Raw genomic sequence first — 18,136 nt, forward strand, 5'->3', positions numbered from 1 at the left:
TGGAGGATAGCGTAGAACTCCTCCACCTCATCGTCCGCGACGTCCTCCGTCGCTGAGCGTCTCGGCGTCGGGCGTTCCACGCCCGCCGCGTCGGGGGCCTGCTGCTTCCTCTTCCTCGTCTCCGTCGCCGCCTCCGCCGTCTCCATAATTGAACAGAGGTGGGAAGTGGTAAAAAGTAAAAAAGGGAGGAATATAAATTATTATACAATAAAGCAAGACGACACGCGATGAACAGAGAACATTACGCGGCAAGGGGAATCTCTGTGACCGAGGTAACGACGACGACGTAAGAATGGCGACATCATCGACATCATCTCCTCTACTGCTCTACTGCTTATAGTGACCATGAAAACACATGAAACCTAAACATTGAAAATCAAAATCAAACACTTCCATTAAACACGCCTTCACGTAGAGTAAAGAACCCTTTCAACTTCTTCTTTCTCAAGGGAACACTACGTAAAATTGCACGAAAGCTTGATGATGCCACCGAACCTTTTGATCTGGATTCACATAACTCTGGACCCTTCGAGTGATCCATCAAGTGTATCCAAGATACTGCAGTCACGCGCAATATTTGAGGCATCATGAAAAGGCCAACGCATGAAAAGCTCCACTTATTCACCACTCGAACGTCAAGACTGAGACACCATGAAAAATAAAGACCCAACGACAAGCCTACTTTACATTTCACGCTCTTTCATGATGCTCTCTTTTCTTTCTCTTTCTCAAAAGAATCTAAAATTAATAAGTGTTTTACGCCATGCTCAAAGGTAGACTAGTCGCATTTACGATGTGAATGATCACAGAATCACAAGAAAGTCTGGTATGGGTTGAAGAGTAAGTTAAGGCTCCGGTTGAAGTACTGACCAGGAACCTGTCGCCTTCCTTTGTCTAAGTTGCGATCGAGTTCATGCTCTTCGTGTTTACTGAGTTGGTCATAATAATTACGGCTTTATAAGTGGTCAATCTTCGCTTGGATTCTGCCAAATAACCAAGAAGCTCGTGTCTCTGCGTTCAGTGAGTCTTTTTCTCCGGAGGAGGAGGAAGAAGAAAGAAGTGATCAGTGTAGATTGTTTGATCAGAGGACAATGCCGCTGCCTTTCTCTTTAAGTTTTCACCTAATTCCTCTTCTTCTACTTCGAACCTCGCTGTCGCACGCACTACCGGAGCCCGACCCCGCGCCCATCCAGCTCCGCCCGGCTGCCTCCACCTCCTCTGTCGCCGCTGCCTCTGCCACCATTCCGGCTTTCCCCGAGCAGTCGGACGTAGCCTCCTCCGCCTGCCCCCTTGACCTGCCCGCTGATCTCCTCTCTTCCGTGACCGCGGCCTGCGCCTCCGGTAGCGGCCGCCTCCTCGTCCCCTCCCGGCCGCGCTGCTGCCCCGCGCTCGCCGCCTGGCTCTACGCTGCCTTCTCCCCCACCGCGCTCGCTGCTCGCCCCCTGCCTGACGCCGGCTACGACCTCCCCGCCCTGCCGGACGACTCCGAGGCGTGCGCCGCCGGCGCAGAGCGCGCGGTCCGCGCGCGCGGACTCGAGCTCCCTCGCAAGAACGCCACCTGCGACGCCGCCTACTGCTACTGCGGCGTCCGGCTCCGGCGCCTCGCGTGCGCTGGCGGGTTCGTGGCGGACCCCGCGGAGGGCCGGTGGGTCCCTGCCGGCGGCGGAGAGCGGAGATTGGAGGAGGACTGCGCCGGAGCGGGCCTTGCCGGATGCTCTCGCTGTCTCGGATCCCTCAACCAGGTGAACCAGCCACCTCCCTGTTCCGCTCGTCCTTAAAAATATAAATCAATCGTCCGACGGGCGACGGTGAACATCGATCATTTACTCATGCATGCAGCTGAAGGCCAACTCGTCGAGATCGTCAGGGGGTACAGGCGGCGGCGGCGGCGACCGGGAATGCCAACTCATGGGGGTGACATGGCTGCTCTACAAAAACAGGACGCTCTACTTGCCTACCGCCACGGCCGTTCTCCGAGCCCTCATGGCGGCCGACGCCGCCGGAAGCCCTGACCCCAGCTATTGCGCGCTCTCACAGGACGCTATGCCGCTCGCCGTGGGTTCTAATCAAATTGACGTCCATGAAACATCCTCTGCTGCTCTCTCGACTCTGTTTCATCTCCCGTTGCCTCTCCTCCTCTGCATCTTCCTCCTCTAGTTAATTAGACTATGCGCAGGAATATTTGAAATAAAAGGGATTTGGAAGAACCTACGTACGTACGCTCGTCGATTTCATTTCTTTGTAATTATACGTTGGTTCTATCTCGTGGTAGACTCTTCCCACTTAATCATATAAATGTCTTGGCGCATAGTCCTGTGTGGCGGATTCTGATTGCTCTAGGTGTCATTGGTAGTTAAAAGATAAATTGATATATGGAATTAAAAGTCAATAAAGAATGGAACCATTATCCTAAGACTCGTCTATTAATTCGATCATTTGATCTACCTCTCTGCCATTTGATCACTTAGCATATCGATCTCTCGGTCATTCAACCATTCACCTCTTGGTCACTCAAGCTTTCTTACTCGGTCACTTAACTTCTCGATTACTCGATCTCTCGAGCACTCGATCATTCGGTCACTCGGCCTCTTGGTCACTCGGCCTCTCAGTCTCTCGATCACTCGATCATTCAATCGCTTGGCCTCTCCCGACATTGGATACCACCTTTTAGCTTAATTCGAAGGCTGTATAAACTCCTGAAACATATAACAACTAGAAGGTATAAAAGGGGTGTGATTACGGGATTGTTAGACCTGATCTCTCCTAGACGCTCCTATATCTACACATAACGTTAAAAAGGAAGCGGGAATATTCAGTGACTGTCGAAGAACAACCAGAGCGATTACGAGATTATCAGATCTGATCCCCAGATGCCTCATGTCTACACCTAATGTCAGCAGTTGTCAGATCCAATCTCCTCGAGCCCTTCAGACGACCCCTCCTCAAGTCGATGTGGAGATATTTTCTAGATGAGTATAAAAACTCTCAAACAAATATGAATAAGGTCATGGAAAAATTTAGTGAATTCTTTTTCTTTCTTCAGAAACCTCATTTTTTTAACAAATCCTAATTTAAGTGTCGGAATAATCCGTCAGAACTCTCCGGCATCAATCTAATCTCCTTGCTCAATTTGTCTTTATGTCCTTTCATTGACGAAAGCAGAGTCTAATCTCGCGTACGTCGAAGCACTTGTTAACTGATGGCTTAACCGTCCATAACACTCGAGAGGAACAATCCGCATGAATTTCAATGTTTTAGCTTCGCAAGCACAACAAATTCATTTTTATGTTGATTCGATGATCTTACATTTCTTTGGTGCAAATGTCTTCTATTTCTTATGCCAAACTACGCCAGGGAACAGTGTAGTTCCTTCTAAGATCAAGCTGTATGCAGATTTTACAGTTAACTTTTCAGTCGAGTTCCATCTTCAGCTCAACCTGAAAGATCACTGGCCCATTTTAGAAACTGTAATTTCCAGGTTTCTGCGTATCACTCGCCCATTGCCAACCTCCATCCTAATTGAGATGAGGAATAAGTCGCTCTCGGAGTACTATTGAATTGGTTATTGTAGGACAGATTTTTCTGGCAAGAGTCTAATCTCGATAAAGTCAAGATAATGCCCTCTCCATAGTAGCCGATCATATAAAAATACTGGGACGACAGATTCCATCTTTTATTATAGAGATGAGGAATAAGTCCCAAACCTTCAACAAATCCTTCCAAATGAAAGAACACTCGTTATTAGCTTTCACTAGATTTAAGTTTCTTTAATATAAAACTGAATACATTTATTGCATCGAAGACAGAGAGAGATCTGGAAGTCAAATGCAATTTAAGGTTTGGAATTCAGTGCAGAACTCATTCAAATCCAAGGAACTATAATGTTCTGTTTGTTTTATTTTCAGTAAAACTCTTTGTTCGTCATCAATCCATCCGGATCAAACGTATTGAATCGTTCTCATCTTGAATTTTTAAGTCGACAAAAACAAACATTGATTGAATAAAGACCATACAGAAGAGACCTAGCTCAACGGTCGAATTGTAGACTTGCAATTAAATTATGTCCACTTCCATGACAACATTAATCAATTTGTATTAAAAAATTTGCATCATTAATAAACTTTTACTTTAATCCACAATTTATTACTTTCCCTTTCTGAGACTTGTTCTTGAGCTTGCCCAGCATTGAAGACACTCCTTTGACCAATTCCAAAGCGTGTAGAATGCGTACTTGAGTACATATAAATAATGCTAACGAGCCTTATTTTTAATGAAATTTCTAAAGTTTGGCGTCACTCTCAAGAACTTGGAAAATGTCAAATTTCTCTCCTTCACCTTCACCTTTTAAAAAAATGTGTCCCTTTCTAAATGTTTAATCATTATTGTTAATGTTCTTCATCTATTATTTTATTTCTTAATCAACGGCTTCCATTATGTGGTTTGGAATCATTTTGTTGATTGGTTAGTTGTTAAATCAATCACCAAATCTTTCAGGATATTGATAGACTCGTATAGATTTGTCAGGAACCTTTGTTCTTTAATTTATCAACCGAGTGTCGCGTGCTTTTGAATTTTATTACAAAATTATGTAGAGAAAAGTCTCATAATCAAATTTATGGACGCCGAGTAAGAGAAACATCATGTTATAATGACACTTTTTTCCTCCAAAAAAAAGTCAAATAGACGTGATTTTATCTAGAAAATACTCTGGGATCCAATGTTATTGTAGAAGTTATTCATGTATTATTTATCGGATAATTTTTATAATATGTAAAAACTATTAAGTACGTACTATAAAATATTTAAAGTAAATTTAAGATTTATATTAGAAATTATTTAATAGTTACTATAATGTGTAAAAATTATTCAGTAGTTGTTATAATATGTAGAATCTGCTCAATAACTGTTATAACATATTTAAAACAAATTTAAGGTTTACATCAGGTAAGAGTTATCAAGTAGAAGCTACTACAATATGTAGAAGCTACTCGATAGTTGTTACAATATATAGAAATTATTCAGTAGCTATTATAACGTATTTAATATAACTTTAAAATTTATGATTTAGAGTTTAAGATCTCTATTATATCAAAATATTATTATTAATTTGATCAATCAAAATCATTTTAAAATGGTTATAGAAATTATATATAGCTACTACAACCCTAAACATATAATTTTTACACGATGTAAATCTTAAATCATAAACTCAATTTAAATACGTTGTGGCAGTTACTGAGTAGCTCCTACACGTTGTAACACTGAATAAGTTTTACATATTATAATAACTATTTAGTAACTTCTACATGGTATAAATTTTAAATTTTAAATCATAAACTCACTATAAATACATTGTAATAGCTTTTTGGTAGCTACTATATATTATAAAAGCTATTGACAGTGTTGGGTGAAGAGTATTTTCAAGATAAAATTACGGGAGGCATGTCCATTTCAATTTTTTAAAATGAGACATCTTTTAATGATTTTTAAAATTTATGCCAAGTTTTATAATTAATATTTCTGTCAGATCTTCGTAAGGTCACTTTCACATGACAAGGCATATTATTGTAACACCTAATTGGATTATTTCATCACTTAATATTATATTAACTATCTATATAATAATAATAATACCAACTTAAAAAATTATGTAACAACTTATCAATCACGATTTTTATTTAGAATCAACCCCTCCCAATCAATCATTGAGGCAGCAGCAGTTAGTAATTTAGTTGAAACAAACCTCAAACTCTAGCGAATCGTATCGATCGATCGATCCATCAGAAAACAAGCTCTGAAAGGTCATTTAAAACATGGGCGGTGGTTGAAGTACCATTCTTGCTCCTTCACATGCCAAAGGCGTTTCTCTTTTGCAAGAAGAATTCAACTTTCCCAGAAACTTCAAGCTCTCCATTGATCTAGTCACATGAAGAAACTTGATTGATCGAAGTAGGCATTTGGGCTTACAGATGTGTTAGGATAACTATGATTTTGAATGTCGACTTTTGAATGAGAATGTTATCCTGCGCAACCCGTGCGCGACTTCCTGACCCCCCCCCCCCCCCCCTCCACCACTGCCGCCGCCCCCACCGCCCCATCCGGCTACCGCCGTCTCGGTCGCGATCGATGCGCCGTTCGTCAGCGCTCCGACCAACCTGCCGGCGATGCAGTGTCAGGCGTCGGATTCCGACCAAATCGCGGTCGGAGATCGGCCGAGGAAGGATCGGCGTGCAACACTGGTCCTTCGTCGGTCAGTCTCCGATCACGATTTTGTTGAAATTCGACGTCCGACACTGTCGGCCGTGTTTCCGAGTAAATTCGTCGGATTCCAATCTGACACCCGATACTGCCGATCGTGTTTCCGGACAAATTCGTCGGATTTCGATCACTTTCCCGTCGGAAATCCACTGCCGGATGGAGCACCAGCGAACCGCGCGTCGATCGCGCCTGAGGCGGCGGCCGACACTGGTCGGATGGTGCTAAGAGGGCGACGGTGGATCGAAAGTGTTGCGCACAAGTCGCACGGGATAAATCGCGCGGCATAGCATTTCTCGACTTTTGAATATGTATAAATTATGTTTTAAATTTATCGGAATAAACTGCAGGCGCGTAGAGCCATCACATTTGCAAATTAACCCCTGGCACAATTTCAGTAAAGCGATCTTCCTTTAGGAGGAATATTGGGAGGGAGTTGATGAGAATTATATAACAGTGAAGGGTCAAATTTTAAGGGCGAATCTAATATGGACGCTAGCTGGCGTGGTAGGAGACGTGTCCTGGTGGGTAACTCGGCACGGCACGGACTCAGCTGGTCAAACGAGGCGAGGGACGAACCAGCGAGCCAGCGAGACCGAGTCGGCGAGGGCTGAACCTTTCTTCTCCTCGCTATAAGAGCAGGCGGAGGCCACCGGAGGAACGAGTTGGTGGGAAGAAAGGAGGAGGAGGAAGAAGGCATGATGAAGTCCACCAGGGCGTTTACGAGGCCTGAGCCGAGGCGAGCCGGCAATGCCTTCGTCCTATCCTCCATGCTCCTCTCTCTCTGCGTCCTTTCTCTCGTCAGAGCTCGCTATTCCTCTTCTCCTAATTATGGTATGTATGCTTCGATCTCTCCCTCCCTGTCGTACTGCGTTTAGATTCATGTCTTCTTGCTCCGTTTCTTCTGTCGTGAAGCAGGAAAAATTGCTTCTTTTTTTGTTTTTCTGCAGCTAAGCAGCGGGCGTCGCCGGAAATCGAAGCGACCATGGAGTCTATCAAGATGGTGACCGCCCAAAGCCGCAAACTTGCTCTAAATGGTAATTCTATCAGCTCAATTTGGGGATTATTGCTTCCTAGAGCTACAATTTTGATCCCGAGTGGGTTGCATTGATTGCAGGGGATGGAGATGGGACATTGGGGAAACGCCCAGAGGAAAACCGCGCCGCCTCCTCCGCCGCCGAGCAGTTGCAGAAACCCATCTGCGTCGAAACCAGCCGCCGATCTGACTTGTGTGAGGCGGAGGGAGATGTGAGAGTACAGGGGAGCTCGCAGACCGTGTTCGTGCCCGCTTCCTTGACGTCGCAGGAGTGGAAGGTGAAACCTTACGCCCGGAAGAAGGACCAGTTCGCCCTATCCAATGTCAAGGAGTGGACGCTGAAGCCTTTCCCAGGGCACGCCCCGCCGCCCTCCTGCACGGAGAACTACACTGTTCCAGCCGTCGTCTTCTCCACCGCTGGATTCACCGGCAACCTTTTCCACGACTTCACCGACGTGCTGGTCCCGCTCTTCATCACCGCCAGCCGCTTCGACGGCGAGGTCCAGTTCGTGGTGGCGGAAGCCAAGGCCTGGTGGCTGAACAAGTTCGGCGCCATCCTGGGCCAGCTCTCCAAGTACGAGGTCATCGACGCCGACGCCGACGACGGCGCGGTGCGTTGCTTCCCGCGGGTGATCGCCGGGCTGAGCTTCCACAAGGAGCTCGACGTGGATCCCTCCAAGCCGCCCGGCGGAGCCCGGTCGATGGCGGACTTCAAGGCGATGCTCCGGCGAGCTTACGGGCTGGAGCGCGAGACCACGGAGCCGTCGGGGGACAGCGCGTGGGACGTGCGGCGGAAGCCGCGCCTGCTCATCATCTCGCGCCGGGGCTCCCGGATGCTGCTCAACGAGAGGGGGATGGCGGACATGGCGATGAGCCTGGGTTTCGACGTCCGCACGGCGGAGCCGGAGATCGCCACCGACTTGGGGAAGTTCGCGCGCCTGGTGAACTCCGCCGATGTCATGGTGGGCGTCCACGGCGCCGGCCTCACCAACCTGGTCTTCCTCCCCAAGGGCGCCGTCTTCGTCCAGGTGGTCCCCATGGGCGACCTGACTTGGCTAGCTCGCGACACCTTCGGGAATCCGGCGCCGGCGATGGAACTCCATTACTTGGAATACCTCATCCAAGCCGACGAGAGCACGCTGAGCGATCAGTACCCGAAAGACCACCCCGTCTTCACGGACCCGCAGTCGATCCACCGCAAAGGATGGAAGGAGCTCAGCAGAGTGTATCTGGAGAACCAGAACGTGAAGCCTCATCTGGGAAGACTGCGGCTGACATTGTTGCAAGCTCTCGAGCTCCTCCCTCACAGTCACACCGACAGCATGGCTCAGTGATTTCTTCATCTTCTTCAATTCCTTTCCACTTTCAGAGCTCACAATTCGTTTTCTTCTTCTTCTTCTTCTTACAGTCCTCTAGATCTTAATTAAGAAAAACACCTTGTGATTACAAATAAAAGAGTGTTCGGTGCAGCAACTTTTGTCACGGCCGACGAACTCCTTGGTGAAAAGATTGATTTGCATTAAAGTGAGCAGGGATGCGACATGCTCACATGCAGGCAATTGAGATAGAGGATAAGACTCACTGTTCTTCAAATCAACATCCCCACCCACCCCACAACACTAATGGTGCTAGTTAACTAGTCTTCATCATTAGGGTTAGCCCCAGGGTTCATCCGATCTCCACCCACAGAAAAACAGAAAAGGACAGAAAAAGGTTCGTCACCATGTTGCCGTACCTGTGGTCTCGCTGGTCTCTACTGCCTACGCAGATGGATTCATACTCGACAGCACCACGTGGATTTTGCACAAGTGCAGGAGGACGAAAGGGTTAGCCCTAATGGAGGTCCTAAACAATGTTCTACTGCAAAACTGTCTCCCTCTGCTCCCTTGGCTTTCACGTACGTCATACGACAGCGAAGACGATATCAAAATCTAGTGTTCTTGTAATTAAATTTGTACAGATCCGAAGCAGGACGTACGTACAAAGCAATCGCATTCACTGTAATGAAAAAGTCTGAGTGAGTTTTGGGTTAATTTGTTGTGGGATTTTAGGACAACTTACAAGGCACGCTATCCATCAACATCGATATGGCCGTAGTCTTCCTTCCACTTGTTTTATATGATATCGAGAGAAACAGTTCGATCGCTGGCCTGCCAACAAACATGTAGTTTTCACTGAAAGTTCAGCTTCCATCTTCACTGAAAGCATTCATTCATTCATTCATTTTCTGTGTGGATTTTGTTGTAAAGATCGATGCTTACTTTGAGTAAGCTTTGTGTGGATGAATAAGACTTCCAAACCTTTGCCAAATACTATTCGAGTAAAAAAGAGAATCAAAAGAAGAGGCAGAATGATTAAAGACGTGAGCATATCAAGAAAGTAAAGTTGGGGTCGAGTATAAACCTTTCCATCTTGATATTCTGACATCGAGTTAATTTAGCTGCTCAGAGCTTCGAAATTCCTCAAAATCAATATAACATGTGTTCAGGAATTGGGCTTAAACATTTTTCACCTCGAGCCTCAGATTCTATTCCCTCAGGAAGATCCTGGAGAATGGATTCCAGTTTGCATTCGGAGGATGGGGTACTCGGGATCCTTGAACGTTGCATGATCGACTGAGTTTCCTCTTCAAATAATTTAACCAAAGCTCTCAGACATAACATAAACAGTGGAAAAATATATATTGAATTTTTTCAAATTTTTAATCATGGTAAATAAGTAAATGGACATCCAAAATACATATCTATCTTTTTTAAAATAATTTAATCAAGTTAAAGAGTTGAGTTAAAGTATTTATTTATTTTTATTTAGCTTCGTCCGATTTAAATGAGGAAAATTATTTATTTTATTTTAATTTAAGATTGAAATGGATAGGGAGGATATTACAGAAATTAAAACCAAAAATAAAAATCATGAGAAATAAAAAAGAAAAGATATTTTACTATTTAATTATATATAATTATTCAATTAGCATTTAATATTATTATCTTATAACATAATTTTAAAAAGATAAAAATTTACATTATAAAAATTATAAACTCGTAATTGTTATAATATAATCTATTCAAAATTTAAATAAAAGATAATAATACGAAATAGTACTTATAGATATTTAAATAATTATATGCAGTTAAATAATAAATTAAAATATATTATTGATAAACAATTAAAATGTAACGTCTCTTTAAATATTTAAAAATAAAATGACAGCCTTTTAATTTTGTCCAAACAATTAAAGTATAATGTGCCTTTAACAAAATTCCAAAATTTTGAGTGCGCGATAAATATTTATGTATATAAATTATAAAATAAATGGTATATAAAATTTGTAATTAACGTATCTAGATATAATAAACGCATGTATTTAACTCAAAGATGTCGCTATTAGTAAGAAGATATTTTAAAAAGTCAATTAAAATTATTTTAAAGATAATTAAAGTTTTTTGTGATAAGTTTTATCGTGAAATTTAAATATTTGACGAGATAAATTTCATTCACTGGAAGCGGAGCATGAGCTGCACGTGAGGAGGTGGGAACCTGCCCACGCGAGGCCGAGAATAGGGCGGACTTCTTGCCGACGATTCCGACGGCCGCCCTGCTTCTTAAAATCCCCCTCGAGTTCCCCACGTCAAGCGCCCGCTCAGCTAGAAGAGCTTCAATTCGATCGGCTCTCAGACTTCGATCCTCCTCTCCTCAGTTGTCGTCGCCGCACTCTCGAGTTCGCTTGGTGCAGGTCGGGAACCGATCGGCCGTCGGCGCCGTCGCTGACGATGGATAGGGCGCTGCTCGCCTCCCCTCACGCCTTTTCAGCTCGATTCCCCACTTGCATCAAGTGAATTCGAGAATCCTTGGCGAAAAAGCAAGCTCCTTTTTTGGATTTGGCTCGTCAAATTATGATGACACTCTCTGGTACTGGTTCTTATCTTCACTTCGTTACCTTGCATCTCTTACTTTTTTTTTTTTTTTTTGATTTTGGGGCATTTCCGTGACTTCGATGTCTGCAACAAGATTTCCGTGACTGTTTTTGAGTGGAAGCTCATTCATGGTACTAAAGATTTTAACTGTGAAAATAACCTTTTTCGCTTGCCTAATGATCTGCAATTAGTTGTATGTCACAAGCCAGATTTTGGTCTATCGAACATTCACAGAATATCAACAGCAGCAACTACTAGGAAACATTCTCAAACATGTCAAGGTTTCAGCAACCTCGACTGCTATGGGTTTGGGAAAATAGCATAAGGTAGAAGGGGGAGATTTTTTTGTTTCTGATGGTCTAACATAAGTACCATAAAACATCTTATTTATTTCTAATTTAACTAACAAAAATAGTCAGTTTGGTGATTGATTGATTGATTATCTGATAAGAATTTATCTCAGTGGTTGGTTGAGGTTTGTTAGAGATCATCTTAGATGAGCTAAATGTGGCTAGCTTATGTTTTGAAGTAAACTATCAGTATATTATGTTGGCAAGTAGCATTGTATTCTGATAGTTCGACATCTACAAAAAAAATGAAGCAAGTCTTACTGAAATTTGTCCATTAGATTCAATCCTCTTTCTCTAGGTGCAATTTTGAGATTAAAACACTAGAAGACAATAAATCAGGCAGCTAAAATGTGGCAGTAATGTTCTTGTCAGCTAAGAGATGCGCTCAGAGGCATCAATGTCCTTCTCAGGCAATGACAAGCACGAGCACTGGACGGGAATCAAAGTGTTCAAAAGAAGACAGCCAAAGCATTGGAGTCTTGTGGCTTTGTGATATTCCCAAACTTTTTTAATAAAGCAACTTACTGAAGAACACTTTTAGTAGGTCTCATTCTGTTTGCGTTGCCTTAATTATATACCTCCTGATCTACATATTTTGTTCTAATTTTGGATCTTAAGGTTGCCGGATGAGGTCTGCTGTTCTGAAGAAGAAGGAAAAAAATTGGCTCGGCTTTCTGGTGGTTTGCAAAGATGGTGACTAAAGTTGAGAAAGATGAAATGCTGTATTATAGTTATTGTAGTAAAGGAGAAAAATTACATCATATTTACCGAACTCAAATGATTCTAATTATTATAACAACTCCAAGATTTAGCATATGAAGAAAATCATGAAAAGTTGTAACATATGAAGCTTTTGCAATTCTGTGATCAAACATGAACAGTCATTGGCAGACGAGAAGAACAGAGAGGAATATTCTGGCTTTTATAAACTATGGTGCTACATATCAGGCGGTTCTGTCATAGTGAATAACCAGATATACAAACTGAAGTCAGACTGCAAATACCTTGAATTGTGCCACTTTTATCGATGCTTTACATAAACCTTTCAAATATATGACTTCATTAGCTCTCGAGAGGGGGATCAGATTCTGATGTCTTCTGAGAGCTCACTCCATTGTTCATCCTTGCTCGGGCCTCAGCAAACATCCTCTGTTGCTCCGCCGCAGCTTGTTCCTCCGTCATCTCTATGCCGCCAAATTTGGTACCTTTGGGAGAGTCCTGCTCCATATACATTGAAGATGTAGGCAAAAACAATTTTGGCGAGTATGGAAGACGAAAAAGTGTCCAATATAACATACCAGCGTTTCAAGTTTATGCTGTTGGTATGCAGCATAAACTTCCTCAATGTACTCGCCAAAGCCAAGAACCTGATTAACAAAACAATGAAAATAACAGCTTAATAAGTTTACAACTAGAGTTTACCCAGATGATTGATTTATGAAAGTGTTCAAGCAATAAATGGGTGACTACAATCAAATGAGCGGCTAGTAACATATTAATAGGTATACCAGACAAATGAAAGATGAATATGCTGGGTCTCACACAAAAGACTATCCTACAAAAAGTCAAGGGATAAAAGAGACATGTAGCCCATGCATCTAGATGGTTAGATTATCACAGCTTAGTGATGAAAAAGAGGTTGTGGGCATCATGTTTGCACCATGGTCTCCATTAATCAAAGAGATGAGCTACCGTGAACACTACATATGTATGATGCATTAGCAACAAAAAAAGATCTGACTCTATCACACACAATTATCCTAGATCTCAGCCAACTTAGCATATAGCAGCATTTGATGACTACTAGAATGAGTCTTGTCATCCTTGTACAGAAAAGTAGTGCATAAACACCATTAAGAAGCTTCATAAAAAAAGTGGAGAAAATTTACATTAGAAATAAACAAAATTATGATAAGAAATTATATACATGTAAAAAAACTGAGAAATATGAACAACCTCCAACGCCTTGAGCACATGCTCTGGTGCAATTGTCCGCCTGTCCTCACGATTACATACTTCATTGGACTCAGAAGAAATTAAATTGATAAATTCTGCAAATTAATATAAGAAACAAAAGTTTAATCAGCGAAACAAAGAATAAAAACATGTAAATTTAATAATTATAGTTAAATATATCTTGACAGTATGAATCCCGATTAAGGAAAGATTGTATTTAAGGTTGGGATTCATAATGTTAATGGTTATAGTAAATTTCAAAACGTCAAATTTCATAATGTTAATGGTCATAGTAAATTTCAAAACGTTACTATAAGATTCAATTAAAAAAGTATATAATTGGTTTTTAAAAATACCTATCTAACTTGGAACCTCTTTTATATCATGAAATTTGAATAAAATAGCAAAAGACCTTATTTAATAGCATGATATGATTGATAGACACTGATTTCCATGATTCATGAAGCTCATATCTTGCCTTGTTAAAAATTTGCAAAATAGTATTGATTTCATTTCATTTGAATTGAAAATAATTAAACAATAGGGCATATCCATCATTGCATTCCCTACTTGTTAACAATAGTTTTTTTGCAACATCAATATGGCAGAAGAGAGAAAAACTAAAACAACAATGATGGTAAGTGAAGAGATGAAGACAATTTCTTCTTGAGAAGACTTTCATTAAATCAAGCTCAACTCAAGTTTCAATGTGACAAAATGTGTTCTTATTCTATTGTTTATCATCAAGTCCACCCAAGTTGTCAAGTCTAAATCTTAATGTAACAAAACTTGTTTTTTATGTCGGCGAACCTGAAATTACACCTTCGACATCTCCACTTCTCTTTTGTAACAAGAGATTCATCATTCTTTCATTTTATAATAGCATCAAGTTAATTTAATGAGCCAGATTCAATTTAATGGGGTTTTATCTTTGATTTTTTTTTCTATGGTAAAAACTATGATTATCAGATGATTGTTATTGAAAAAAAATCAAATGGGCACACACACACACATATATATTGCCCTATATTCATAACTCTAACTCTTGGTTTAAGGAATACCATAGGGATGAACAATTTCAATAAATTATAATAAAAAAGGATAACAATCACAAACTTCATATTTTTTTATAAAAAATATAGGATACTGTTAATAAAATAACAATAGAGGCTAGTAAATCAATTAGCCATGAATTTTGCAGCACTAGGCAATTGCAACCTTCTTCCAATCTCATTATTCCAACATCATATTCTCTCCTTGATGGTTTTCTCCTGCTCTGCTCTTGCCATGTCAAATCCTAGGACACCCCAAAACACCATTAAGCCCCCCTGCTTTCTTTCTCCACTGGTCCAAGACTCCACTCCATGTCCCTTTATATGTCACAAGCTCTATATACTCTTGCCATGTCAAATCCTAGGACACCCCAAAACACCATTAAGCCCCCTTGCTTTCTTTCTCCACTGGACACTCCAAAACTATATACTCTTGCCATGTCAAATCCTAGGACACCCCAAAACACCATTAAGCCCCCTGCTTTCTTTCTCCATTGGTTCAAGACTCCACTCCATGTCCCTTTATATGTCACAAGCTCTATATATATAATACCAATATCTTACACTTCTCATGTTGGCTGAGTAATAAGGATGGCAGGAGAGCCCCATTAAATTTTGTCTAAGAGTGCCAAAGTAAGTGAGAAGTGCATAAAAATTGAATGCAACTCCTCTACACCATAAAAAATATGAGAGCGGGTTGCTTAAAAGAGGATTCTTGTCCCCTTATTTCATGTTTCTCTAAAATATGTTGTAAATGGTTTCCATCAATAGAAAAAGAGTCAAAGACTTAGCAACACTTCAACCAGTTATAGTGGTAGAATGCTCTAATATTGTTTAGCCACAAATCAACCCTACGTGGATTGCGATCAATCTTTAAAACCGGTGCTCAACTATTAGCTTACTAATTAATGTAGTCAAGATGCCATTCTGAGAATGTTCACTCAATCTAAAGAAATACCAATGCACACAAGCATGAGATGGTTGAAAATGAAAGGCTACAGGAATAAGAATGTCACATCCAAATATCTACAAACATGTCTGTCAGTTGCTTTAGTTTCATTTGAACTAGACATCGCACCATATTCATTTCTGTTGCCTAATGCATAATTTCAAGAAATCCACAACTTAGGCCGATTGTCATTAATAACTACCACCTCCAAATATTTTGTATTTCCTGTAAAAACATAAAGGCTTTCCTTCCAAATAACAACTTGTCACATGTTAATGTCTTCATAAATATCTTTCTGTTTTATATCAAAAAATAATATTGCTTGCACAGATGATGAGGATGGTGCATGGTCAAGAATATATAAGGATATGGTGGAAAACCAGAGACGGATGAATCATAGGAGTTGATGTGCTTATCATATATTATATCCAGTGTGGCATGTGAAATAACCTTAGCAAGATATGGAGCAAGCAATGTCGACTCATGCCATGGATGCTTATTTATATTAGAGTTCAATATTTTCTGTCATCTCATGTGAATCTCTTCCTATAAGCCTATCTATATCTGTCCAGTCATGATTTTTCTGGCAGCATCAAATAAATAGAGCCACAGTCTATTTCATTACTAGCAGAATTTCAAGTCTTAGAAGGTTCACCTGTTAAAAACCTACCATAGTTTTAGAAAATATAATTTAAAATGCAGACAAAAATTACAACTAACAGTGACAAGAATGCAAAGAAAATTATAGAGTAGCTTTTAGATTCCAAATACCTACACAACACTCCACAAGAAGATCTTGGGTATCTCTAGCAACACGAACATCCGGTGGTAACATCTCCTTTATAATCTTGAACATTGTGGCTGGAAAATAATTAAAATACAAGATCAGGATACTAAAAATGTAACCACAGGGATTGTATTGAAACAGAATCCAAGAAGATTAATTTAGTCAAAAGAAACCAAATTCAGGCAATACTTACTGTTGAGAACACACAAAATAGAAATTTAACGTGAGGAATCTTTCTCAAATGAGCACATGTTTCAAATAAGTGAATGGACTCTTACAATGTTTTTTTGGCAACAGTTCAGTAAATAGAGGAAATTACTAAAGTCCATGCAACAATCATATAAGTTATTTGCATTGCTACATCAATTTCTTCTGAAAAGAAACTCAAACATGGTTGAGTAGCTTTTTTTATTTTCTTTCCTGAAAATCAAGCTACTCATATGTTAAGATGACTGAATGTAAAAATATATTTAAAAAAACTAAAAAAATTCTAAAAGATCCTAATTTTAAATTAATAAAGGATATCTAGTTCATAACAGGGCTATGGTTAGTCAAAGGACTGAAAACTACGTTTGATGCGCACCAGATAAAGGATATCTAATTCATACCAGGGCTATAGTTAGTCAAAGGACTGAAAACTATGTTTGATGTGCACCATATCTTGTTCAAAAATACAAGCAACGAGATTAGAAAGCCAATAAGAGACATGAAAAAAATTTTGGAAGTCACAACCAAGCTTAAAATTAATAGCATCTCGCGAAAAAGGAAAACAAAAAAGAACAACCAAACTTGTCCAAACCTCGACAGTTCGAAACTCGTACTAAAACCCTCACTTTCCTGAAGTTGCGCAAAACGAAACAACAAGCTAACTCATGTTTATCCTTCCTCTAAAACATAATGACCAAATTAGCACGATTTAGAACACGTCCCAAACCCTAACGCATAAATAAAACCATCAACCCTAAAACAGGATAATTGACATAAAACAATGACAATTCACCATGTAAATCGAAAAACTAAGTCAACGGACGGATTACTAACATTTTGGCAGCGAAACATCCTCCTTTGATTTCCCCAGGATGTCCATCGGCTCCATCTTCTGTTCGAACCCTAAATCGATTCCTCCTGTTAAAGGACACCGGATCGACCGAGAAAACGAATCGAAAACGGCAAGATTCCAAAGAATCGACGTATCGAAAGGAAGACGACACGGTCGACGGGAAATCGATCGATCGAAGCAACGAGGAGAACTACGGCAGGGAGAGAGAGAGAGAGAGAGAGAGAGGCTGCGGTGTCTATATTTTCCCGATTATTTTAATCAAGGGAGTTTCCCTTTTAAACCGGATTCGGATCTGTTTCCACATTCACATTTCATTCGGATCCGGACCAGTGGATCCGAACAAGGTATTAATTGGGCATAATTTGTGTATCAAAAATATTATTATTCTTCACATATAAACTATTTTTATATAAAAAAACTTTTTACAAAATTGCTCAAAATTATTTAATCAAAATTATTTTAAAATGATTATAATTATTGTAGCAGTCAATTAATGACTATTATAATTATAGCCTACGATTTTATTTTATTTTTGTGATTTTAACCTTTTTAAAAGCAATTATAATTAATTAATATTAAGTAATATCGACAAATTAATAAAGAGATTTGTATATAAAAATATTCTATATAGTATTTTTAATCAAATTAAATTAAAAATTAATTAAATTTTATACAGTTGTACTGTTTCGGTTGAATGTTGGACAGTACCACCAATCAAAGAATCTGCCACCTCACACATTGTTACTCCGCCCGACGAAGGGACCTGAAGAAGGAACT

The 18,136-nt window shown here is 40.5% G+C and overlaps 3 protein-coding genes across 3 annotated transcripts; 2 read left to right on the forward strand and 1 right to left on the reverse strand.

Annotated features, from left to right (window-relative positions):
- Positions 1-1,078: 1,078 nt before the first annotated feature.
- Positions 1,079-2,168, forward strand: LOC141836621 (putative GPI-anchored protein At4g28100). The gene is made up of 2 exons (XM_074724125.1): positions 1,079-1,742; positions 1,840-2,168. Exons 1-2 carry the CDS (start codon positions 1,092-1,094, stop codon positions 2,155-2,157), a joined length of 969 nt encoding a protein of 322 aa, XP_074580226.1. The 5' UTR covers positions 1,079-1,091; the 3' UTR covers positions 2,158-2,168.
- Positions 2,169-6,936: 4,768 nt separating this feature from the next.
- LOC141836435 (alpha-1,3-arabinosyltransferase XAT3-like) lies at positions 6,937-8,760 on the forward strand. Its single transcript, XM_074723924.1, has 3 exons — positions 6,937-7,089; positions 7,206-7,292; positions 7,373-8,760. The coding sequence occupies exons 1-3, from the start codon at positions 6,954-6,956 to the stop codon at positions 8,623-8,625; spliced, it is 1,476 nt and encodes a 491-aa protein (XP_074580025.1). The 5' UTR covers positions 6,937-6,953; the 3' UTR covers positions 8,626-8,760.
- Positions 8,761-12,383: 3,623 nt separating this feature from the next.
- Positions 12,384-17,564, reverse strand: LOC141836164 (protein Dr1 homolog). The gene is made up of 5 exons (XM_074723587.1): positions 17,341-17,564; positions 16,284-16,373; positions 13,512-13,606; positions 12,854-12,922; positions 12,384-12,773 (listed from the first exon to the last, which is right to left on the reverse strand). Exons 1-5 carry the CDS (start codon positions 17,393-17,395, stop codon positions 12,618-12,620), a joined length of 465 nt encoding a protein of 154 aa, XP_074579688.1. The 5' UTR covers positions 17,396-17,564; the 3' UTR covers positions 12,384-12,617.
- Positions 17,565-18,136: the final 572 nt, after the last annotated feature.

Source organism: Curcuma longa, chromosome 10 (genome assembly GCF_044706935.1).
Source record: "Curcuma longa cultivar G26 ecotype Majalengka, Jawa Barat chromosome 10, ITB_CL_G26_1.1, whole genome shotgun sequence".
In the NCBI taxonomy this organism is placed as follows: Eukaryota; Viridiplantae; Streptophyta; class Magnoliopsida; order Zingiberales; family Zingiberaceae; genus Curcuma; species Curcuma longa.